Genomic DNA, 27,091 nt, shown 5'->3' on the forward strand with positions numbered 1-27,091 from the left:
AAATACAAACTTATAATTTAAATTAATTATGATCGAATTTCGACTATTTGGGCGCCGATTAATTATAGTAGTTTGCCTATTTTTCTTCTAATAATTCTTGGGAATTATTTGAAACTGGAATATTTCACTAAAATTGAAATAAATTCTAAAACCGGATATAAAACACTCACATTTCATAATAATTTTAGTCCACTAGTTTCTTCTCTCAAATTTTCGGAACCGTTGTAATAAGATAAATATTTTAAAATAGATAAATGCTCTTTTTATGTTTCATAATACAGAAAAGATGCTATAAAATTAATAAATTAAAAAAAAGTGCTAAGTTTTAGACTATAATAACATAAATATTAACCTATGAGAATATACTCAATTTTCTCCTACTATAGTTCATAAAGTTAAAGAAATTTATAGACGTTTATAATGCTTGTATGCTGTTAATTATCCATGGTTTTTTGTAAACCGTAATATTGAATGTCCTTCTACTTGAATTCGTCCAATTGAATATTTTGATAACGGTTATTTTGAATGTCACACTAATTTTAAAAATTTAACTGCAATGATAAAACATGCAGTGCCGTACAAAAAAACCGGTCTTTTAAACTTACGTAAGGACATTTTAATGACGTCAATTTACTTCTAATTGCAGTTTTTTCGTTAGCTAGGTAAGTTTGATACAAATTAATTGCTAGATAATTGTATTTAAATGGAACATCATTTGTTGTGTTGTAATTCCTGTAGGTAAAGATGTGTCATTTCTAGCTATAATTTTAACGACTGAGTAATGTAATACCTAAAATGTGTACAATTAAACTGATACCGCAGGAGGTTTACAACGAAATATTCAATTATGTGGAGTTAAGGAAAATTTGTGAAGTTTAACGTGTCTTCATAATGAGTATAGTTACAAAAATAGTCGTCGGGGAGGTACAACAGAATGTTCCTGGCCCCAAAAATGCCGCGTTTCAATGGCCAGGACTTCATTGTCGCTCATGTTTTCCACAATTCACTTTTGTAACTTTCTAACCCTATGCCGTAGGAGAAGAGGCAGGGAGGGGCGCGCGCGGGTGCCAGAGAGAGGGTACCGACCTCATTGCCCATTGCCACTCCTCCCGCCGAGGCGGCAGGCCATTTTTATTAAAAATACTTCCGAGTATTATCAACGCGCGCGGATTTTTTTTGTCACGTCCTGAAACTTTTGTGTTTTATTTAAAACTTTATTTTATTTTATTACAAAGTGGACAAATATATTATAAATAGACTTGTGTATTTTATTTAGACATTCTCTCATGAAAAACTTTGGTGACAGAGCAGTGAATTTTCAAATTTGGAAAATAAACACAAGTGCGCCCCGCGTTCTATTTTCCGTGCAAACTCGGGTCAATTCGGTTGCGAAAAGTGGCGGTGTTCGGACATCTCCGGCGGCGATCGCCGCGAGGAGGGCGTCCAACCAACCCCGCCCGCGAGCAACAGAGACGGCGCGCAGTGCTGACATGGCGACAACACCAATGGATTAATGTTTTTCACGTGGAAAACTCATCCCTTGAACATATTCATGTCAAGGTAGGTTAATAGCGCCGTTTAAGAACTTTTATATATAAAACTTATACCAGGGAACCACAGACGACATTTTTAAACTGTTTTTTTTTTTTATTATAATTGCTACGTAAAAACATTCACATGAAACTGTATAATTTAAGCGCTGTTTAATCAACACCCCAATGAATAACTACATGCGAGTTATTATAGAAAATAGGTAGATAGTTTATACAATTAGCTCATATTACCTAAGTCACCTAGATTTTCTAGAACGGCATACAGAGTACCAAGTTTATAGGTAATCATGTAAACATACTTTATTTTTTCCCACCCTATGCATAATCATGTATGGTCATTGATTATTAGTAAAATATAAAAGCGCATTTTTCTTCTTTTACATTTTAAATTAAGGTTATTTAAATAGTTGTACATAGTTCAAGCTAGTCAGATCGACATATCCACCCCATAAACGGCGTGGTGTTAGAATTGAAGAGAACAGCGGGGGCGATCTCCGTTTTGAGAGAGGAAATCAATAAATTTCAATAAATCAATATTTTACCGTGCACCCTGCGCTGAATATATCCGCTGCCGCCATTTCGATGATGACGGCGTATTTTTTGTGAGAGATATTCGAGTCGCGGTCGCGGAGCGAGTCGGCGTTCGTGGCGCGGCGCGGGGTTGCTGGCGGGCGGGCTGCGGCCGTCAGTCGTCGGGTGAGCGGGGTGCGACGTAAACGCGGACTCGGACTATGGCGGAAGGGCTGATCCTCATTCCCATAAAAGGGTCGAGTTGATTGTGGTGCAGATACGTGCGGTATGTTCTCTTATGTTAGTGCAGTGATATAATTATTCTGAAACGGTGCTTATCTTGACGTATCGGCCGAATTAATGTGAATATCGTCGGTAATAATGCCATTGTGATGACGTAATGTAACGCGCTCGACTGGGTGCGTAGTAATAATTCGAGCGCCCGTTTGTACCGCGATAACGTCTGTGGTCACCAGTCAGCACCTGTGGATGGCCACTCAATAATCGTGTTTCTGTTTAAGATTAAGAAACTAATTATTCCTATTGGAATCCAATAAGAATCTATTAAGTTTTTATTTTGATAGTCGTTTTCAGTGATGAAGGTATTATGTTACTTTAATGTAATAATGTTAGCCAAATAAAGCCGCTTCGTATGCAATAAATAAGTTATAACTTGGCTATGATACGTACTTGTTTTTTACGTGTGGACTGCGCCGTCCGTCGGTGCACGGAGTTGCCTCCCGCCGCTAGAGGCGCCCTCGATTTTTTAACCTTGATTGGATTGGATACTGACTGAATTCATTCACAAACTAGTAAAGCAGTTTATATCGATAATAAATTTATTGTATCTCTTTACTTCGTGTTTCTTTCGTAAACTATAACGTGCAAATATTTACTAACATTTATGTGTACATACAATCATATTTAAAATTTATAAATTTATATTTCTAAATATCTATACATTGTGAATTTTCTTAAGACAATCGTGATTGAACAATTCAATTATTAAAAGCTTAAAATAATATTATTGATGTTATTGATAACATTGGGTGTATTATACATAATTTGTTTTTTTATGTATATTATATGTATTTTTTATGTATCTTCTGTTGTTTTTTATTATCATTTTAATTATTATAGTCACTAGAAAACTCATAACGCTTTTGTAACGGAGAAAATTATTTTAAGGTATTTTCAAGCGGATGTTTATGGAATATTTATTATTTTTGTCTACTCTGCCCTGACAGTAATAATAAGTAGAATAATCATTCCATTTCCATTTCTATTCCACCTGTGCCCGAGATTGAAATTATATTATTTAGATTACCGTGGAGAATTCATCACGACTTAATTATGTTGGAGGATGGCAGGACTTAGGGCGCCTGTTCCAACAAGGAATTAGTTTAATAATTAAATTAAAAAAAATTAAAATAAAGTAATTAAATTAGTTTTTTAAGGACGACCTGCATCTCTTCCCAAAACTATTATAATTAGGCCATGATAGATGAACTAAACCAATATCTTATGCCTCGGCTATACCACAAAAATCCTAATAAACCACGCCAGGTAGGATATGGGCCTCCCTCAGTTAATCGAGCCAACCCACTGACAGAAACACCATTATTACCGCCATATTGCAATGTGGGGGTGGCGAAGGGGGGGGGCGAGGGGGGTTTGAAGTCGCAGTTATCCTTAACCTCAAATACTCGCATGTTGCACATCCTGCTTTAACGCCAGGGTCGTACCAATTGAAAATGGCGTCTAGGATAAACGTTATAGGTAGTCGCGTCCCTTCGTAAATTACATAAATACCTAAGGAGACTGTACAAATTCACATTTATGCTGCTAGGCAGCTTGCATCTTAAATGTGAGATTAGACATTGAATACAGATAAATTACAGGGTACACAGGTATGACACTCAGCCAGTTCTAGTAATGGTGGAATGTATTTCGTGAATATATCCGGTATATCATCTTTACATAGTATAAAACAAAATCGCCACCGCTGTCTGTTCGCTTATATCTTCTAAAATACGCAACAGATTTTAATGCAGCTAATTATATATTAATAGATAAATTGATTCAAGAGGAAGGATTTATATACACATAGAGAATAAAATTATGTATCAATATACATGATATATATAAATATATATATTTAGTGAAATGTTGATAGAAAAAAAAACAAAGGCGAGCACCATATACAATATATTACCAAATATTGATAATACGTGCAATGTGTGCTTGCATAAGCTTAATTCTGCTCGTGGTTGTACTGTGCATATAATAATGTTGGTACACAACTGAAATATTATTTCTGTCACGTGACATGCGCAGTAACATTGTTACAGCGCACGCGGATAGGTATATAAATACATAAGCATAATGTAAATAAAGTATATCAATATATATGCATAATGCCTATAGTAAGTTAACTATTAGGCCCCTCAGAAGAGAATCAGTCATTTAGTACTTATCTTGGGGTAAGTACTAAATAACTCGTTCTCTTCTATTTTACTCATACCTATTAACTCAGTCCAGTAACTATTGTATATGACAACTAAGGCTTTACACAGATAAATTTCTAGCAGTGAAAGAATTTCAAATTTGTCCAATAGTTCCAAAGACTATCAAGAGGTTATATATGACCGAACAATTGGAAATAATTGTAAAATCTATGGATACTGAGGATAAATACAGGCTTATATAAATTTCCAAACTACAGAGGTCCAATAACGTTTATTTGTTTAGTTTTAGCCTACCTACGCTGAATTGTTCCAAAGCTGAATCCTAATTTGATGAATGATTGATTAAATTTATAATTTCGGAAATGATGGAAATAACTAAGTCTAATTGTAGAGCTTAACTCAAAAAGTGCAGACCTTTATTCAAATTTGTATGAAAGTTAAATATCTTATATAATATTTAGATACACTCTTCGCCAGAGAAGTTAAAATAGACCAGTTAAAAGTTAAAGTTTTGACCTTAATTTTGGACATGAATGGCGTGCTAAATCTTGTTGAAATTATTTTAGAATGCATCCGTTGCGTCAAAATATCTTTTCTGCTTTGATTAGTTGAGTCGTTCACCCAATTAGCACATTCTAACTTGAAAATTTGTTTCCTGTAGGTAACTAATGAGTACCTAACATATGAAGTTTAGTATCCTTAGTTAATGTATACAGTTATCGTAAAACAGGTTTACTCGTAAATTGACATAAATGTAGTTGTTTATTATTACAACACAGACGTGTAAAAGGGAAGTGGATTAGAAGGGTAAATATCCCTCATGCTTTCAAGACTTAAGACATTATTCCTCCATTCCCAGTAATTTTCCTATCAAGTGTCATGGCAGCTGAAATATGTGAAACTGCGCATTCACGCAGACGACTTTGTAAAAAGTGTACCTCAGTGAATTAGCTGTAATGTGGACATTAGGATCAAAAAGGATTTTTATTAGATCCTCTCTGTGTGACGTTAAGGTACTATGTATTTAATTAACTACACGACAAAGATAAAAATTTAATGATGTTTACACAACTACGCAACCTTCAGATTTCGGGAGATGTGATCCATCATACACGAAGAAATCTTTGCTATCTACCTATGTGGATCGAAGGAGTATTTCATTATATTTTAAAATGAATTATGCCTAATTTATTTTATATCGACATCAGCTTACCCATACCTATCAAAACATAATTATTATTCATAGGTTACCTACTTGTATACCGGGCCATATAAATCTTTTAAGTTTTATGGTACATTATATATAGCTGTTTTAAGCTATTTACCATACTTGACAAAGTATAAGTATCCATTATTTTTTAATCCTAATATGTAGCTATAATATAGATATAGATATGGGATGAAAGTCTAATCTGGAAAACAATATAAAAATATAAATACACGGTGAAATGTATTTAAAATGTTACAACAAAATCTTAAAATGCCTACATGGAAATTTATTACTCGTGATAGGTACATATATTTGAGAATAAAACAAAATATATCTCTAAATCAAATACATGCTTTTATTTCTTTTACGTAATCTTATTCTACGTTTTGCTAACATATATGTATTTCATTTATGTTTAAAAACCATCGTTTTGTATTATTTGTAGGTACCGAAGCCTTTATTTTTATTTATTTATACACCAACTATAATTTGCATTAATTAGGTGTCTTTTATGGCATATTTACACAATATTACTAATTTAGCTGAGCAAGTTAAACGTTTACTTATTTATTCAGCGGTAAATATTTATTGTATAGGATTTATTATTTAACAAAGGGCGTAATAAGTTTATACGTCGACAAATTAAATAACTACTTGGCTTTAGTTTAGAAATTTTTGTTCCAAAATCTTTACACATATTAAGTTTATTTTTTGGAAAATATTTTAAGGCATTTATATATATATATATATATATAATATATATATATATAATATATATAACTATCACCGTTTTTTGTCTGTATTTTATGTATTTCATAATAATAGTTTATCATCCTTATCCATTATTTCCTTCCATACCTAATCGTACCTATATACATGTGTTAACTACATAAACAATTCACATCTTACAATTTCTATATGTAATAGCAGATTCCAGCAGATCGAAACCTAAATAATTTTTTTTTATGTTAACCTACTTCTTTTAACGTAGGTAGGTATAAGAATAAAAACATTTGAACCCCATGACATATAATCGTAACCTTAAAGAATAATTTTGCCAGGTTGATATTTTCAGATTGCGTGAAGCCCTCAGACGATACATAATAGCGTGACAGAATTAAATAGATTTTTTATCGAGTAAATTGTGTAATCACATAGTGTAATTAATCATTTATAGACTGACACGAGACTGGAGAAATCAACAATCGCAGAGTAACTTTCTGTTGGTTATACCATAAATTTACGAAGAACAATATTTTTTTTACTAATTTTAATTCTGTTAATAATCGCTGTTTAACCAAATTTAGGAGCAGCATTTATTCTTAAAAAGTTAGACAAATAGAGATGACATTGTATGTTACTTGTTGGCTCTCACATCAGAAAATTATAAATTCATCAGTGAAAATTATTATAAAATATTTTTTAGTGCATATCAATCTGTATTTACTTTAGGACTTCAGCGTATAGTTAGTAACTTTCATAATAATAATATCAATATTGTTTGTTTATTTCAGAACCCTGCGCCCATCACCCAAAATGCACTAACAGTATGAAACAAGTTGAAAATGACTTTTAAAAAGTAAACATTATCTATTGTTGACGTTTTATTGTATTGTTCATGGAACAAGAGAGAATACTTATGTATACACTGATAAATTGTTGGTATATTAGCTTTTAAACCTGGACTGGTTAATTCATATCTTCCAAAGAGGAAATAATACGTAATAAAAATGGCGACGCAAAGATTCTGTTTGAGGTGGAACAACCACCAGTCGAATATGTTGTCTGTATTCGACCAATTACTACATGCGGAAACGTTCACGGATGTCACTTTGGCTGTCGATGGCCAACTGCTAAAAGCACATAAAATGGTTTTATCGGCTTGCAGTCCTTATTTCCAAGCTCTTTTCGTCAATCACCAAGAAAAACATCCTATTGTTATACTGAAGGATGTGCCCTACGCAGATATGAAAAGTTTATTAGATTTTATGTACAGAGGAGAAGTGAGCGTAGATCAAGAGCGGTTAACAGCGTTTTTAAAAGTAGCCGAAAGTTTAAGGATAAAGGGACTGACTGAGGTGAACGAGGAGAAGTGTGACATCCCAGCTCTTACGAACTCCTTAATTCAACAGCAGTCTGGTGCGACACACACGCCGCCTCCACAGCTGCACAGAATACATCCGTACATGCATCAAAAGCGGCCTGCTGCTGGTATGCCCAGCGGTGGAGCACCTCCAAATCTACTAATGCCTCTATTGGGCAATGCATTAATGCAACCGAAAAGAAAACGAGGTCGGCCGAGAAAATTAAGCGGAAGTTCTAGTGACGCATTAAACACGGCGGCCAGTCCCCCCGGTGAATTCATTCCGGAGACGGCATCCCACGCTCCATCGAATAGGGCGGGTGATCAATTGATTCGTGGCTCTCCTGAAATGCTGGAAGTTAAAATGTCGATGGACGGCTTTAGCGCTGAAGATGGTGCAACATCCGGTGGCGAGGATGCTGGCGAAGCTCTATTAATAGACGAAGGTGATGATGCTCAGACAGAAGCTCCTACTGGAAAAGACTCCGAATCTGCAGGTACGTGATTATCGCAATTATTGTTAGTTACAATCTGAGCGAAAATCTCATTTTAATTATGTATAATAATGTAAAACGTTAGTTTTATCGTAGATAATACACGTTGTAGCATATCAATATTTAGGTGAATTGTGTACAATATCTCAAATGCGGCTAAGGATTTTGAAGACAATTTTCACATTTGCTTGTCTTTTGTAAATATATTAATCTTCCTTTCCGTCGGTCTAACACTGTTCAATAACAGTAAAAATAAAAAGAAAATAAGGGAAAAGCTAATGGGATATAAGCTTTGATGTTAGGATATCTTATCATTTAAGTGAAAAAGTGAAGTGTATTTTGAATATCTACTTTATGTATAATATTTAAAGATTCTAAAGGGGTAAGTGATAATCTATCAAATTATTTTTGATATATCAAGTAACAGATGCTTATTTCTTCTATAAAACAACAATATAACTATTGCTTGCTTTTGTGCTTTTGGGGAGAGCTATTAGAGGAATGGCCAGGGGCAAGTTCGGTGTGGTACTCAATGGTTTCAGTAATAATTTCTTTCTATTTAAACTTCCTTACAATATACTTTATATAAATGAGAAAAGGGAACACAAACAAGGCTTATTCCCAATAGCTTTCCTACATATAAAGCAATTGGAAATATTATAGTGACTAAACATATCTATACTGATTTCTAAATAAGTATTATCACTTTACTCAAAACTACATCGCTAAAATATTTCCATAAACAGTATTTTTATTCAAATATAATTAAACAAATATTAAATACGCAAAATTGAGACCTGAAATTGTACATTTCAGATCCCGATAAAGTGCCTAAAGAGGAATCACATCAAAACTATCCAACAAACGGGCCCGTTTTATCTATAGAAAATGGATCAATTAAACAAGAGCCTGCTGCTGATGCTACCGATGGCTACAACGAGCCTGTCGAGTACAAATATAATCCGGATAGAAGTCGCGAAAACTCTAATTCGCGAGACGGTTCTATAAAAGATGCAGACGATAAAAGCAGACTAGGTCGTAACTTAAAGCCAAAGAATAATAAAAAACTACTACCCCAAATGTCTAAAATTAGAGCACGAAACTTATTCAATCAGCTCTCTGGTCTATCTAACTTGAATCCCGCACTCAACACTTTTGACAAGTATCCGCCTGAAGCTGTACTCATGCCCGCTCTTGCCACGCAGTTGTTCGCTGCTGAACTAGAACAAAATAATCTTAATTTGGCTAACAACGACGTTTCTGATTTAGCGCAAACTAATTGGGAACATCGCATATTTACATCGCCTATTAGAAAAAATAACATTGGTAACGTAGCCAATTATCACGAGGAAACGAACGAATCTGTAAGGGATTTTTGCATTAAAGAGGGGGAAAATGTGTTCAGATGTAAAATTTGCGCACGAGTGTATACCCATATCAGCAATTTCTGTCGACACTACGTCACTTCTCATAAGAAGGACGTTAAAGTTTTTCCGTGTCCAATTTGTTTCAAAGAATTCACTCGGAAAGATAATATGATTGCGCATCTAAAAATTATTCACAAAAATCAACCTAATGCTAACGAGCAAATGGCCAAACAGGAGTCTTAATTTATATAGTACTCGATTTATGAGCGAAGTAATAAAGATCTGATTATAGTTAAAGGTAGGGTGTAATAAGTATGTCCATCCTAAATGAAAAGCCGACTACATAGTTATTGGTAACCTTTGGTTGCGATTGAATAGGCATTCGAGCTCTTGGTTTCACGAGTATATCAATAAGTTCGTTGATATTTTAAATGATATCGTTTGTTGTTATATTTATTTATTTATTTATGTTGTTCCATTATTTTCTCAAGAGTGCTGATTACAAAGAGATTTATAAATTTTTCTATAATTTACTTGTTATTTTGCACTTACTTGTTACTTAATTTTATTACTTACAAAATTTTCAGGGTACAAAGTAACTACTCATGGTGATCGTTAAATCAAAGTAGTCTTATTCGATTACTTTATGTGCTGATTATTGCATACAATTCTCATTGAACTGAATTAGTTAGTAATAAGTTTAGTAGATATATTTTATGAGTATGACAATGGCGTGGTCTTTTTGTAAAACGAGTAGTAAAGTAGTTGTACTAACTGCAGACGACTTATTAGATTTTCAAATGAGGCTAAACTCTTTGCAAAAAGACAAGATTTCGGTACGCCATTGTGTAGTGGAGTAAAATGCATTTTCATTAACTTGCCTTATTAGTGATCTTAGTTGTAAATGATGATTTGACTTCTTCGAAGTAAAACTCAACACAGGCTATGATTTTATTTTCTAGAACTTGTTAAGGTTAATTTAAAATATTTTATCAATGTTGGAATATTTGTTTGTAAATGTTATGCTATTCAAATACGTGTTTTAAACTACCTACATCATAATATAGAGAAATTATATAAATAGAATTGTTAAAATCTCATTAACAGCGAAAAGCGTAGTAATAATTATCAGTTCCTGATCATTGATGAAAGCCCCAACACGTTGTGACAGTTGTCAGGTAGATATTTTAGTAAATAAAAGTTTTCAATTCCTATCTTATAATATAAATAGATGCATATTTCTTTAGCATATAATAAAAAAAATATTTATGTAGAAAAATAACTGTTATGACAATCTGTCAAAGACAATATAACAATTTATACATTGTAGACCATAATAAAATATATAGAAGAAAAGTTTAATATACATATTCGTGGATTTATATTATTACTACGGTCGTATGACTAGATAAGATAATTTTGGAGGTGTTATAATAACATTAAATTGAAATTTAAGGCATAAATCAAGTCTCCGTTAACTTAAATTAGTGCTATAGTTGGTTCAGTGGGTGCTAAGTATGTTCCAATTATAATGAGCTTTAAATTAAGATACATATATTTACATAAAGCTGCATCATGCCAATAGAGCGAATAGCACACGGTCGTGATTTAAAATCACCACTTGCAAGTATTTTCCAAGAGAGCAGAACCTAAGGTTTTCAAGAAATTATTGTACTCCAAATATAACGTACGAGTATAACTTTATGTTAATTATTCATAATTCGGGTGAATCTGATGATGCTAAGAAGCGTCAGGTATAGGTACACTTATCATTAATTTTATTATAACACAACCATATTTTCTTTATCTTCACCTACCTTATTTATTTACATATTTTAGAAGATCATGTATATATTGTGAACATGTAAGAAATGTTATTAATGTTGACAGTTTTGTAAATAATTCAAATGAGGCAACAAAGCGTTGTTGTCAGAGTGATCTTAGCAAGGTGCTTTGAAAGATGTTATATTGATAACTGGAATCATGAGATGATTTGTAAATTCTATTTTAGTAGAAATCAAAATGCCTTAATTATTAAATAAGGGACGATACTTATAAATTATTTAGTTAAATTTAGAGGCAAAAGTAGTCTTCCATTTATTATTGATAGCGTCACGTTTTCTTTCAATTTCTGTGACAATTTACGAATGTTCACCTAATGTAAGTATCTAAACTGTTGCAAACTATAAAATAATTTGTAGAGTACATTACGTTGTAATCCTTCAATCAAAACTCTCCAATACATTGAAATGTAGGTCCAGGGAACGCTTGCCTATTAGTGTGCCTTTACTTGTATTAATAAGTTAAATATATATCGACTACTAGCAAATTAAGAACTTCAAAGATTGTTATGTATTGTTTATTTTCATTATTCGGAGTTTACATCTACTTTAAGATGCTTCCTTAGGAGTTTAGATACCTTTTAGGCCGAAGTAGTTAAATAAAATTTGTAATTTATAATAAGAATATCATCTCATGGTTTCCCATTACATTTGATAAATGATAAAATAAATGACGCAGCTATGAAATTTATATGACGTGACATGCGTTCGAGGCGATTAAGTCTTGATAATTCATATTAAGACTGTTAAAATTCATAAAATAAACGAATTTATTGTACCTACCTTTCATAATATTTATATGAAATTTACCTTTGAAATTGATAGGTACTTAAATGGAAAAATTAGACTTAATTAAGGTGAGGCTATTATTGAAAGATTAAAATCTCTTAATTGTATAATATAATAGTCAATTTAGCCAGTGCCTAAGCTAATGCGTACGAATAATATTCTTATATTACCTAAGTTTCTTCAATAGTCTTCTACTTAACTATTTTCTTGCTTCAATAAAGTTTTTCCTAAACAAAATATAAACAACTGAAAGTCATTCAAAATTATATTTTATTATATCAATCCAAATATTATTTATTAAAATGTTATATCATCAATTGGTGCTAAATTATACTTAAGAAATGTCACATTTGATGTGGCATTAAGTGGATTGTCTCTGAACAAACTTGTTATATTATTTGTTAATAGTGTTTTGTTACAATTTATATATCTATCAATGAATGAATGTCTCTATAGCATCATTGTAACGATCGTAAATGAAGTATAAATTTTGATATGAGGAAGATACGGATATACGAATAAATATATATATATATATATACCTATATATGCTGTTATTAAATGAGAATTTTGAAATTTAATTACTGTTAAGATACATCAATAGAAATGTTTACATATTTAGCAATAAATCCATAAATTAAACAGTTTTTTTACAATTGTTGTAAAACGTATAGATTTGCGGAATTCTAGAATTGTTTAATACGTATTGCTTTACAATACTAGGATGTTACAGGTACTTATGAATTCTTAAATCTTAATTTGTTTGTAATAACATGAAATAAAAATAATATGTACAATAATTTCGGACCACTTGAATGTGTCGCCTCTGTAGAAAGTTGTCGAGAGTACTATTAATTAATGGATTGAATAATTATTCATAAATCCGTGTACTCATCCATAATATTATATGATAATATGTTGATAAGTACATTTACTTACCATATATTGCTGAAATTATAGTGATTTTATTTGTACACATTCAGGATGGTACGAAAGTATTAAATAATGTAGTACCTGTATAATGCCTTTTATATTTCCATGTCACCGAGACATTGTGCTCCGCAATTTATCATCTCTTATAAATATTTGTATGAACGCAGTTTTATAGATTCTAATTAAGTGCTAAGTATAAACTTCACACGATAAATTACCTACATGAAAAAAAAACAATCTCTAGCCAAAATGTTAAGTGAATCGATATTTTTTCGTTATTTGCACTTAGACAATAGCAAATGCAAAGAGTAATGTTTAGAAACATTTAGTATTGAAAGTTACACGATATAGCATTATTTGTTAATGACAGAAATACATTGGTATACAATAAGGTGTTAATTACTATTTTTAGAATCTTTAAAGAAAATAATAAAAGTTACAGCAAAATAGCAAATCTTATCTATCATTAATGTTACTATTTTGTTTTGTTATTATATTATTTTGAACCCTCTTTTTGTTTTGAATATTTATTAAGATAGAAGTTTATATTTTCACGTGTTCCTTAACCTATTGTCTCACAATGTGTCTGTTTATTGAGTACTTATCGTTGAATAGTCTTAAACACTGTCTTTATTATCTTGATACTTAAATATAGAGAAATTATATTAATATTGAAAACGAATTATCTTGCCAGCAGTTAACTACAACTTTCAACGTAAAGTTACGAGGTGGTGTAAATGTGGCAACTGTAATAGAAATAACCTGTCACTAGTGATATTTGTAGCAACGACAACTGACGGTAATGTTTTCATATAATTAAACAATATTACTTAAATAAAATTTAATTTATAATTGTAGCAAAGTAACAACACGGGTTATTAGTAAAGAATAGTTTAAAAGTTAAGTTATTTATAATATTATTATGTTAGATATAAATAGTGTTGTTATAACAATGGAGTGAATTTTCTAAACTGTAGAATCTTTGTTAGTCACGAAGAGGGGACTGAGCAGGTATGTTCTCCTATGATACTATCACATGTAGATGGTGTGGTTAGCGCTAGATTACGTTTGATTATGCTTTCTATGTTGCTCAAATTGACGATACGCAAACAACAAACTATGTTTTATCCAGTACAAATTGTTGCTTTTTAAATTTTTATTTTTTATTTTAATACAATAGACATATTAACGCAATATTATGATTATGTTCACATTTTATGAGGCTATTCTTTTGTTATTGATTTCTTTTAGAGTACGACGTATCATGTACACTATGGCAGCTATATAACAGTCTGATTGTGTTTACGTCTCAGTTATATATATGTAATTTTTAACTGTTTTCTTTCTATTTTAATACCCACCTTTTGTGATCTTAAGAACTAAGTTAACTGAAGTGTTATTTTTATAATTGTGTACCTATACATAACTTGCCGAAATAGTTCCAAATGCAAACACTCTGAGTCCTATTATATCGTAGTGAAATCTGTTCTTTTTTGTTATATTGTTTTTAATTTATTATTAAATTAATAAATTATGATTACTTTAAATAGTTTATTTAAGCCGTTTAACAAGGTGCAGCTCAAAGTTGTTAATTTATTTGATCCTCAAACACAATTTAGTGGTGTTACAATATATTTTATTTTGACACCAGAAGGTTTTGTGATGTCTATTGAATTGTAACAATGAACGACTGATATTCTCAGTTCATTAGATTCCAAAAGTTATGTTTCTATTTTTCATTTGTTTCTAGTTTTAAATGTTTTATTTTAGGATTTATTACATGGACGAGATTTAATGCACATTTATAATAAATAAGTATATATAAATATCTTAAATTGTATGGTGCTAATGATCATTACCTATTTAACTCTAGTAATGGTACAAAATTACCAAATTTCTAACGACATGTCGCGAGCTGTGTCGACAAACTTGTCCGTGAAGTAATTCCATCATTCGTGGTTTTCTTTTAATCATGGTGTAATCACTTTCGTCATTCAATTTGAACAAATAAAGGTTAATATATTTTCTTTGCTTGTTTTTTTTTTGTTACCGACATTTTAATTTAGATGCCCGTTACATTTATTTATTACGCTAGATGTGTATGTGATCCATTAGACATAATATTGAGATGTTTCTCTAAATTATAATTTCACTTGTTTTATTTTTCAGAACGTGGTACGCCAGATTCTGAAAATAAAGATAAGTATTCACAATCACCATCCAACGATGGAACAGGTAAAATTCGCGTAAACCCGGCAATTCAGGCGTCCACGTCAAATGAATATCAAAATGATTCGATAAACAACAACACGCTTCAAGGTGGCTCCCAAAGGCCAGTCGCAAGGAGAAGGGTACGACGAAGAGCGAACTCCGCCTCCAACGACCCCGCGGAGCAATTAACAGAAATGTCAGTCAGAGGGCTCAATCTATTTAGATACGCCTCGGTCAACGAAGGTGTGTACCAGTGCATAGAATGTGCGAAGGAAAACATACAGAAAACCTTCAAAAACAAGTATTCATTCCAGAGGCATGCGTTTTTATACCACGAGGGCCAACAGAGAAAAGTATTCCCCTGCCCTGTGTGCTGTAAAGAGTTTTCTAGGCCGGACAAAATGAAAAACCACATGAAGACCACGCATGATTGTTATGTACCCAAAGACTGCGTTTATCCAACCAACGCATACTTTATGATACCAGGCATTGAGGGGCAACTGCCGCCGGGCATCAAGATGGAGACGATGGGCTCGGGGTCACCGCGAGGGTCAACGCCCTCTCATTCATCACCAGATCCTACGCAAGTTTGAGTTATACTCTGTGACTAATAAAGCGCAAGTATTATTAATTCCAAGTAAAACATACGAGGACATTTGAATTAGTGCCTTAGAAATCGTCTAATATAAATATCTTCCTATATTATAACTAAAACTTACCCACGTATCTACGAGATCGGACTTTGGCTAATAAATATTCTATTTTTGGAGTTAAATTTTCATGTACACTTTTATATACTACGTACTATATTATGTATATTCCAATGATACTGTTATGCATTTAATATCTAATGTTTGTTACACATAAAAGCTCATTATTATAAAGTTGTTTAAAAAGTATGGTTGTGCAAATATTAGACAATAAATATACTTACAATTTTGAAACATGGCCAGTTACGCAATAAATATGGCGTATTAAATTTAATCTATATATTTTAGAGTTAACGGGTGCTGTACAAGTCTGAATCGTGCCTTCCATTTAGACCTATACAATTCTGATCATATAAATAAAAGTATAGACATAGCACATTGTTGTTGCCGTAATAGAAGCATGAGAATATATATTTATTGAGAAAGCCCGCAAGACACCAACCAAAGAGTTATTCCCTATAATTGTCTTCGCATATATGGTTATATAATATTGTCTATGGATATCAAAAATATTAGTCTGCAGTGTTACGTGCTGTTTTGTTCAGTTGTCAGTAATATTGTAACAATACGGCGACAAGAATGTTGTTCACAATTTATTATTCTGTTTATAAAAATGTCTACACCGAAACTTATTATAATTATATCTAAATGTTAATATTATATTTTCTATTATAAAGACTTATAAGTTTAAATGTTTTAAATTACTATTTGAAATGTTAGTGAGCCTATCGTTATGATATGTACCTATTTGAATCTTTATTATTATCAGAGAGATATAGAAAGTATATTATAGCTCGAGAAATTATCAATTAATATGTTAACGTAAATCCTATAAGTGCCATAGCACGTGTATTAATTATAAACTGTTCCAATTCTTATAACTTCACTTTTAGGTATATGTTTAGTTGGTATGGAAGTGTTCTAGTTGTTCTAGAACCGTAAAACGAAATCAGCAGTTCTTCCATTGATAAGGGAAATCATGTTCGTTGATTGAGAGGCCTTCCTTGCTATGAATCTTAATATTGTGATCTGTTGTCTTATTTTATGGTGTCATTTTTTAAATGTACGATTACAATAAACAACGATATGACGATAATTATTGTAATATGACAATTATAACCTATTTATAAGTCAATAATAAAATATTTTTCAAAAGCCGTAATTATATGCAGTGTGTGGATAAATAATCCAAATCACTATCTTAATACATCTAATGTTTTATTAAAATAGTGATTAATTTTTAATTTCAATAGCTTAGAAGATAATAGTTCAGTTATACAAATTAACTTTCTGGAAGAATTTAACTAAATAGTGATCGTTGCCTGGTTAATTGTTATTATATAGAAGTAAACGGTGAAACGAGCGGTTTTTATACTATAGTAGATAAACCGCTCGTTAAAAAATACTGAGTAGTGTTTTTTTAAATATGGATGATGAAAAATAAAAATATCACATAGTTTATGATTTTAAGTACTATTCTTAGCATGGAGGGCCTGTTAAGATGGCGACTAATCTCCGTGGCGAGTTCATGTTGAGATGATTACTACTAATCTCCACGTAATATTAAGTTCATGTTTGGGATATATCTATAAGTACCTACCTATGTAAGGGCAATTTTTATATATAATTAGATGATTTGACGCCGTAAAAGTATAGATAATAGTTATACTATATCTACTTAAAAGATTTATTGGTTATAAAATGTGTTTTTGTATTTTAAAATTTAGCGCACAATGGTTGATATAGTTTATGTTAAGTTTTATGTAAGATTTTGTTAGATCACATTCTTGTAGATATAATTTTATGGTGGATTACTTGAATCCTTAGATTTAAATGGTCGCCGAGAAGGTATTAACAATTATTACAGTGTGATTTATAATAAATAATTAGTTATTACATCAGAGCCAGTCAATCGCACAAACTAATTCATTTAATATATACTTACCTAACTCATTTCCAAGTTCAATTCTGACATGTTTCATTTTTTATTTCTCTAGTGATTCTTTGAAGTTCACTATTCTTTTTATGAGTGTCTACAAACGGACTATATTTGTTGCCAAAACATTGTCATTTGCAGTTTAATCAACTCCAACGCTATAGTAAGATATCACGCCCAAACAGAGTATATAATAGTATCTACCTACCTAGAGACACAGAATTAGGCATTACTTATTTAATTTTATCCTCATTTAATACACCTTAAAAACATTTTTTAAATGAAAATATATACTCTACATTTCTTTTAGAATCATTACAAGTTGCTACTTAGATTCTATTGGCATTTCGTTCTCATAAGGGCAATGCCGACTCTTATAAAACATGTTAATTGCTCTGTGACGAATATGTCTCTAGTTATTAAGTACAGTGTTTTAACTAAAATTAATAATTTTGGGCTGGCTTAACTAGAGTTGTAATTCCAAAATTAAAACTTGTAATGAGTATCTAGTGCAATACAGAGTACATAAACTGCAAGTACCAAGTGGCATATTATCCAACTGTAAGTATTTCGTTTGTACGTTTAAATATCAATTGGCTTTCCACTCTGTGTGATCACATATACATACCTGAGTATACATAAATAATGCAGTGTATGTTTGTGTATCATATACAATTTAATCATTTATAAATAGAGTAGTGAAATGTTATTTCTGTTTTTTTTTTAATTTCTTCTCTTGTAGTATTTTTATTTTGTGATATTAGTGCTAACTAAGTTGGCAACCATATGTTCATTGTTGAGTTATTATAATTCTTCCTTCTCCTTTCTTAACACGTGCTGCAAGGCAGCGTATTTTTTAAAATAATATGTAAATTAATATCATTTTACATTATAAATAAGTATTATGGGCACAGGACAGGTGCGTGTTGGTGGTAAGTACTAATTGTAACTTGGTTGAACAGTTCAATATATGGTAATACTTATTAGACTGTATTGTAATATTTTATTGCATACAAACAGCTGTTTGTTACTTGACGACTTCTGTATGTAGTTAATCGATATGGGTACTGTTAATTTGATATTGTAATTCTAAATCCTGTCACAAACCATTTCCGGCAAAATGTACAAATATCTATTACATTGTAAAAAATGTCGTATATATAGAAAATTATAGTTTTCATTGAAATATATTTCCTAATTAGTTAGTCAAATACTAAATATAATGTCCTATATTAGTGCGAATTGGGGTGTAACAGAATTTAGCATTATAGTAACATTGTTTCAAGTCGAAACCCGGTAATAGGCATTCGTCAAATTTCAGTAACCGTGAATTTGGTTTCCTCATATAGGTAATAGTTTATTAGAATGGTCTTTTTCTGTACATTATCAGTATTTACAATATATTTTTAATTCATATTAACTAGTTATTTGTGCCGAGAAAGCTATCCTATACATAATACTATTACTGAGTTTCGGATTGGCGTAGAGACCCTTTGAGACTTTATATCTGTAAACTTTAGAATCATCTCACATAATTACAAAAATTACTAATAAATATATTCATATATTCCTTTACAACTCGTCCACCTACCACCCACCTATTTTTGGTCGGGTTTGTTGCAAATTTTAATAATATTTTTAAACATAGTTTTACAAGACCGAAAGACTTTGGGAATGTTGGGATTTGACAATTGAAGTTGGGGCCAAACAAAGCTTGTCTATGGTACCTAACTGCGGCGCCCGGCTCTATGCAGGCACTCATTGCTTTAGGAACAATGTAAGACTGATTGCCCTATATTGTACCTATGGATTGTAAAACTATGGTATAAAGACCTAATTTTAGAATATCATGACAGTTTTGACCTACCAATAAAATCAGAGTTATCGTACTGTGAACCAATCAAGTTGTTACTTTTAATAATAATATAATTATATAATTTTCTCACTAATCTTCTCATATTTTTAAAAGTTACAGAAATCGTCGATCTACCTACATATATTAGATAAATATTTTAGATTACTATGTGCAATCTTTAAGAAAGTGTTGATTTTTTCACTATATTCTATTAATATCATAGTTTACTTGCAACTATTGAAACGTTTAATTACTATTTACATTTGTAATTTGTTCTTGTAGTAGATATCTACCTACGTATTAAGTACATCTTATAATTATTGTTTCCTTTGTATTTGAAAGTTTTAAGAATCTTATTTTCTTTTTATCTCAGAGAATGTCTACATATCACAATAATATTATATGTGGCTCTTTATTATATTAAAAGTGTTTTCTTTTAATTATACATCTAAAAATAGAGACGAGAGCCATATTAAAGGTTATTTTATTCATATATTTCGACTATTCCTGTAATATTTAATGGTGTATGAAAATCTAGAAAATAGGACCATTAGATACTTGATAGTCTTTATTTGTAACGTTTATTAACAAATTTAATAGCACAGTTTTCATATTTGATATGTCTAATTATTATAATTAATAGATATCGTATAGAACATCAAAGCTTTAACAATAAATTGATGTGAACGAGAAATACTTTATTTTTATTGTGACTAAAATAGTGTTATCTCAAAAAAGGAATATACCATCATTTTATGTGAACATACATAATATGTATCCTAAAGTAATCCAAATAAAATATAAAAACTATTATATCTTGATCATTTGTTTTTCACATCTATTTAGGAGTTGTCCTCCTCCTTATAATCCGAGAACCCAGGGTCACCAAAATTCATTTATTGTCTGGTAAATGAATTCATTTATTGTCTGATCGAATGCCTACTTGATAACTTAAACAGGTAGACATTTTCTAGAAATTAAGTAATGAAGGTAGGTAAAAATAGTGGTAAAATCAATAAATTTTCAGACGAAAGTACTCATAGGTATATGTAAATACAGTAACGTTATAAATCAGTCATCTACTAGAAGTATCTAGAACTAATACTTCTAGTATAAAATAAATTACTATTAATTATCTACAAATAATTTACTAAAGGTGTGGGCATAATAAGGACAATACGTAGTAGGTACTTTCATGTTCTTTACACGTTCAAATATAAACTGTGTACTTCATTCCAGTATTCATGTATGATATGACGGAACATATATTGACGGCATCGGTGATCTAGCGCTTTAGCACACCGCCTTACTTCCGATAGTCGCGGGTTCGATTCCTCGCACGGCGCAAACATTTGTATTCTTGAGTATAATTGTCGGTCTGGGTATTTCTCTCGGTAGGTACGTATTTACGAAAAAAAATCTAGGTATTTATCAGTTATCTACCCCTATGGGTATAAGTAAATTAGGACACTTAAAGCTTATGTTATCACAAGCTGTAGGTAGCTTAATTTGGGACTAGATGGCGCTGTGTGAATTGTCCTGAGATTATTATTAGAATTATATTCCTTGTCATTAATGTATTGTCTCATTTTTACTAGTATGTCTGTTATATAGGCGTTGCCCTGTTTATAGCACAGGAAGTGGGGGCCAGGTAACTTAGGTTTTCGGGAGTGGGGGTAACTGTCCTCCCTGCCAATCATCCTTACTTGGTTACGTCATCTCGTACTCTGACTGACGCAGTTTATTGGAACCGTACAACCCAATAAACTGCGCCAGAAACCTGAAACAAATGTACTGTATGTACATACAGTTAACCGAATGCTGAGAATTGTATTATATACAACGGAAAATGCTGAGAATTATTTTAATTATTACAATAGAAAATCTGTTTTAGTTGAGTAGTCTGATTTTTTATTATTGAATTTGAGTATATATACTTACATAATATATATATCTACCACGTGTATATTACAGATTTCCATTTCATATACGAAGACGATGGTGATTACAGTATGCCGGTAATTACACTAGAGGTAATGTCGGATTCGTCCAATGCGGAAAGTCCTCAAAACATCATAATCAATGAAGTTCCAACAGTCAGCGTCATGGAAAATGAAACACACATGGAAGATGTAGTCACTGGCATACATTTTCTCACTGAGAAACCCCAAGAAGAGGCCACTCCGAAAGTCGAAAATGACGTTAAGGAAGAGAACAACGATTTTCCGAAAGTAAGAAACGATTTACTTGAATACATGACAAGGAGTGATGGTAGTGTCATTTGCAAGTTATGCGGCGAAATACTACAAAGTCGAACACATTGGTACCGGCATAAATATAAACTGCACGTTATGCAACCTCTAAATCCCGCCCCTCTCTTCCAGTGCGAACAATGCCTCGTCTATTTCAAGAGTAGAAAAGGTAAATAAATAAAGAATATTACATTTCATACAACAATTACTGATTTGTTTAAGATTTTAGTGGCCTAGTTATTTACTAACCCATCTTCGAATTCTTAGACTTGATTTATTAGACGGTAGGTTAGCTATTCTGAGATTGAACATATATGCAACTAAATGTGAAAATAAGTGTTACGTTCAGCAATTGACATAGTCTCACATTCTAATAAACTACACCCTATCTAAATACATTTAAATATAATTCATATAACTATTTTTGAATTTTTTTTTATGTAATTGGAATGGCAAACGAATTTAGCACTACGCATCACGTTATTCAGTAACGCTGTAAGGCTGAGAAAAGCGGTAAGTATCAGGGACTTACCGCTCAGGCGTTGCTCAGCAAAATGTCATCTTATCTTGTAATGTCGCTGCCTTTTGTCATCCTTCAACAACATACAACAATTGTTAATATACTAGCTGACCCGGCAAATGTTGTTTTGCATATAAATTTAAATCGCTATTAAAAAATAGGGGTTGGTAATAGAAGAGTGAAAATTTAGGGTTATATGTATTTTAATGCCAAATTATAATAAAACAAAAAATAACTACTTAGGGTACTACTAACACTTAGGGTTATAAAAATTAGTTATAAACCTATTCTCAGACCTATAATATACATATAAAATTTCATAAAAATCGGTCAAGCCGTTTTGGAGGAGCATAATCACAAAACCTTGTGACACGGGAATTTTATGTAGATATTAGATATTACAAAACAAGCTGCTTAGAGGCAGAAAAAGGTGAGATTTTATTACCTTAGTCTCACCAATTTCAACGGCTACGGAGACAACGTAGTATAAAGTCTACCTTACGTTTACTTAAATATATTAAATTTAATATTCAATTTAATTAAAAATACCGACATATAAATTGTATGCGTAATTCCAATTCTGAGTCGATAGGTAATATTGATTTAATTTAATATTACAGGTTACATCGGCCATTTAGCTAGCAGACATAGTGAAGTCCTAGCCGATTCCAGTCCAGTGTTAACTAACACACAAGTGGAGGCTATGGCCAAAGAGTTGGCTGCTAATCAGCAACCACCTCCCGAAGTGAAAGTAGAACCTGACCCTGAGCAGTCGATACCAAAATCTAGTGTACCCAACTACCAAACATCTGTTGTCAAGCAAACATGCACAAAGAATGCAGAACCGAAAAAATCATGTCGAAATAAAGGTAATCCATACTATATATAATATTATATATAATAATATTATTAATAAGAAATTATGACAGTGTATTATGATTGTGTCTGTTTGTTACACTACTCTATTGAAATTAAATTAAATACAAAGATAGTTGGTATGGATATTATTGGATCGATGTGGGCTAAGTTTTATGTAAAAAATCAGACGAAATCACGTCTAATTAAATTTGCAAGTTTATGATCAATTACAAATTTATTATTTTGGTTTAGCCTCTACAGATCAACCAGTCAACAAAGCTGATTGGGAGGAAAGGCGTTCAAGAGAAGAAAAGTTGGTCGCAGATATTATAGACCGAGTGCGGAGGGAGTGCGAGGCACAGGGTTCCGGTGGTGCTGCCAGGAGGGGCTACACGAGGCGAACCACAGTCATGAATACATAGTTTTAACACTCAACATTATATTTAATCAAATAAATGTTCCTTTATGTCGGTTCAGTGCAAATTGTGTCAAATCAAAATATCTTTCTTCATATAGGTCTAACAGAGAATTATGATAAGTCTACCGTCAGTGTTTTATGTGTACCATGTTTAAATAATAGCAGTCTAAAACAATGTAGTAGGTGTGTCATTTTAAAACTATAGTAATTATTATTTTTAATTAGACAGTAATACAATTCCGATCATCGTTGTAATAGTAAAAACGCTAATGTAGTGCAGCGTTTTCCTATAGATCAGTGTTGTGTCAATATAAACAATTTTATCTTCTATTTATCTGGTTAGATATCTGATTGTTACGAATATAATAGGATTACCCGAAGTTTATAACGTATAAGTGAGTTTGGTACACCCATACAGTTATTGTAACTCTTAACGGCACTAAAATCGAGGGGAATATTGGAGCAGTTGTTATAGGAAAAAATATTTAGCTACACAGAATCTTGGACGCGAAGAGTTCCCGATACCAATGTTCCGATATTGCCTCTTGTTTTAGTATCGTGTTTAGGCCATTTTGTTAACCATCTGGTTGTTATTGTATTAATAATAGGATTTCCTGGGGTACAATTCACCACCTTATACCTTCTGTCGGCACCCTTTCGCTACAATAATCTAGATGACGTCGAGGCGACTACAACTGTTGCCATTATATTGAACATATCAATTTATCATTGTCGAAAAAGTTCGAGCCTACTTGTATTGTATGGACCAGATATAATCGTCGTCAGCAATGTGTTGGATACAAAGTTTAACCAAAAAATAATTTATTTACTAGTGAAATACTAAAATATATTGATTGATAAGTAATCTACCTTACCTCTACTCTACCGTACCTTTTCCATCCCAAAAAAAGTAGGTAACCTACCTTTTTCATCCCAAACTACTAAGCACATCCCCAATTTCATGACAATTAATTGAGCAGGGAAAGAAAGTACGAATGGCATAATATTATATTAGTATTGAAACATCACGAGTTTTGCAAGTACATCGGAACCGGCATTGAAAATATTTTATTTATCTCAATGAGATATTATGGCCTAATAGTGCAGATTAGGAATGTGCTCATTTTTGTGCCAAATTGTCTGTAAATAGTGCCAATCGATATCGAAATTAAGGTGCCAAAAATTGTCCACGATGTAAATATAATTTTAATTATATACATACATATTTATGTTTTTAAAATATATGTAAATTGAAAAATTGTGCTTCAACGTTGTGAATTAATTAGTAATAAGATATTTTAAGGAATTGTATACCGTCGTCCGTTGAAAATACCCAATCAGCGGGAGATGGTAAAATACTATGATGTCAAAGAGTTGAAGAATCTCCGATGTAAAAAGTACTCCAGTCATGTGCGAATCGGACAAACTCAGAACTTCATCAGTATTTTAAGACTTATAATTACTGATTATCATGAGACATTTTAACGATTATTGAACTATTCGAACTAAACTTTTATTTAATAGTTGTGTATGTAATAGTAACGTAATTGAATAATCCTGGTGTTGTTTAAGTAGTATCTTTGAAATATTTTATTTACTCATAATCCTCCACCAATTTTAAAATGGTCTGTAATCTCTCAACTTATATTTAGTGTCTCCGTGTTTATAATCGAGTACTCTGAAGTCATATATAATGCGCCCAGCAACTGCCCCTTCCCAGCAGTCTCGAAGAGGGATCTTTCATTAGTTTACAGTCTCCGGTCACTTTTCTCTTTGCGAGCTACATTCTTGTCACTTTACCAATGATTCTCTAAGTCTTGAACTTAAAACTCTTTAATTATTTAATCTAATTAAGACATTACTGTCTACTACTGCCTACTATAGATTTTGTCGCTATCTGGTATTTACCTCTTCGAATCTTCACATTTCTTATTATTAGTTCAGTTGAAGTCCAATATACTTACATAAAAGTATAAAATGTCTCAGAACTAATTTTATTAATACTCACAGATTAAAATTATTTTTATATTTAATACCTTACCTTTTTAGAATAAATGTGCAATATTTTCTATTAATATAAATACGGGGGTCGATTCCGAAATGCATTGCGTCTTGTATTATTCATATGGAAAATAGTCAAAATGTACTGCTAAATTACATAGATACGGCAGTATGTAGACTCTACAGGAATATTTGTTTTATTAACTTATCATAGTATAGTCAATGTATACCACTTCACACCAGGTTGCCCTTTAATTTGTTTGCTATTCCTTCATTGTCCATGTTGTTTTATAGGTCACAGTGAACTATTATCGTTATTTCTTTTTCGATTATCGATTTAAATTTTAAGTAATAACTTTTCAAAGTAAAAGAAAAAATTATCATATGGAGATTATAATTTTTATATATAGATTTAGAAGATAGCGTCTCAGAATCGACTCCATGTTATATGCAATATAATGTTAGATACTTTACAATAATTAATAATAAAAATTTTTGAAGGCACTAATTGGTCAAGTGCCATGTTGTAATCAGCAAATTCCTAAAAGTCTTTAGGCCTAAAATCTAATTAGGTCTTGTATCATACTCACTCCGCGAGATGCTTATGAGAGGAAATACCTATATTAAAAAAGATCTAAAACAAAACATCTTAATGACTATATTTATTCCTAGTAAATAAATGGTATCTATATTTTATTGTAAATATCTATGTGTCAAACTTGTAAAATAAAATATACGAAAACTGTGATGAATGTGGCTCAGTAATAAAATATCAATAAGATTGTGCTGATGTATTATTAAATCCTATTAAGTATATATATGTGAAGAACGTCACCGGGTAGGGATATCATGTAAGGAAATTGTTGGATAGCGGTTTACTGCCACGACTTATACCGTAAACGTGAATTAAATCAGACCGACATAAAAAAAACTTTGGCTCAATTTCTGGCCAACTCTACAGATAATAACATACGAAACTATCCGAGAATCAGAGGTACACTTACATATGTACTGACAATGCCAGGAAATATGTGAGATTGTCAAGTGTTGCGTTAAACAACATTACTTTAAAAAAAGTTAAA

The 27,091-nt window shown here is 31.6% G+C and overlaps 1 protein-coding gene across 5 annotated transcripts; it reads left to right on the top strand.

Annotated features, from left to right (window-relative positions):
• Positions 1 to 1,128: 1,128 nt before the first annotated feature.
• On the top strand, positions 1,129 to 26,759 carry LOC131844597 (protein tramtrack, alpha isoform-like). Of its 5 annotated transcripts, XM_059193526.1 has the most exons (5): positions 2,242 to 2,349; positions 7,256 to 8,321; positions 21,935 to 22,381; positions 23,353 to 23,601; positions 23,843 to 26,759. In XM_059193526.1, the coding sequence occupies exons 2-5, from the start codon at positions 7,472 to 7,474 to the stop codon at positions 24,010 to 24,012; spliced, it is 1,716 nt and encodes a 571-aa protein (XP_059049509.1). In that variant the 5' UTR covers positions 2,242 to 2,349; positions 7,256 to 7,471; the 3' UTR covers positions 24,013 to 26,759. The 5 variants fall into 5 exon arrangements, with proteins under 5 accessions (XP_059049506.1, XP_059049509.1, XP_059049508.1 ...); XM_059193523.1 differs by lacking the exons at positions 2,242 to 2,349; positions 21,935 to 22,381; positions 23,353 to 23,601; positions 23,843 to 26,759 and adding exons at positions 1,129 to 1,560; positions 9,135 to 12,847; XM_059193525.1 differs by lacking the exons at positions 21,935 to 22,381; positions 23,353 to 23,601; positions 23,843 to 26,759 and adding an exon at positions 15,418 to 17,549.
• The last annotated feature ends 332 nt before the right edge of the window (positions 26,760 to 27,091 follow it).

The sequence above is a fragment of the Achroia grisella genome, unplaced genomic scaffold, assembly GCF_030625045.1.
Source record: "Achroia grisella isolate CSIRO2021 unplaced genomic scaffold, CSIRO_AGI_Agris_v1 utg402, whole genome shotgun sequence".
Classification (NCBI taxonomy): domain Eukaryota; kingdom Metazoa; phylum Arthropoda; class Insecta; order Lepidoptera; family Pyralidae; genus Achroia; species Achroia grisella.

Bases quoted from the DNA above. Each gene is read 5' to 3' on its own strand.
- LOC131844597 (XM_059193526.1), top strand. From the start codon at position 7,472: ATGGCGACGCAAAGATTCTGTTTGAGGTGGAACAACCACCAGTCGAAT. The intron at 22,382-23,352 runs GTAAATAAATAA...TTAATATTACAG, and splicing joins CTATTTCAAGAGTAGAAAAG to GTTACATCGGCCATTTAGCT. The intron at 23,602-23,842 runs GTAATCCATACT...ATTTTGGTTTAG, and splicing joins AAAATCATGTCGAAATAAAG to CCTCTACAGATCAACCAGTC.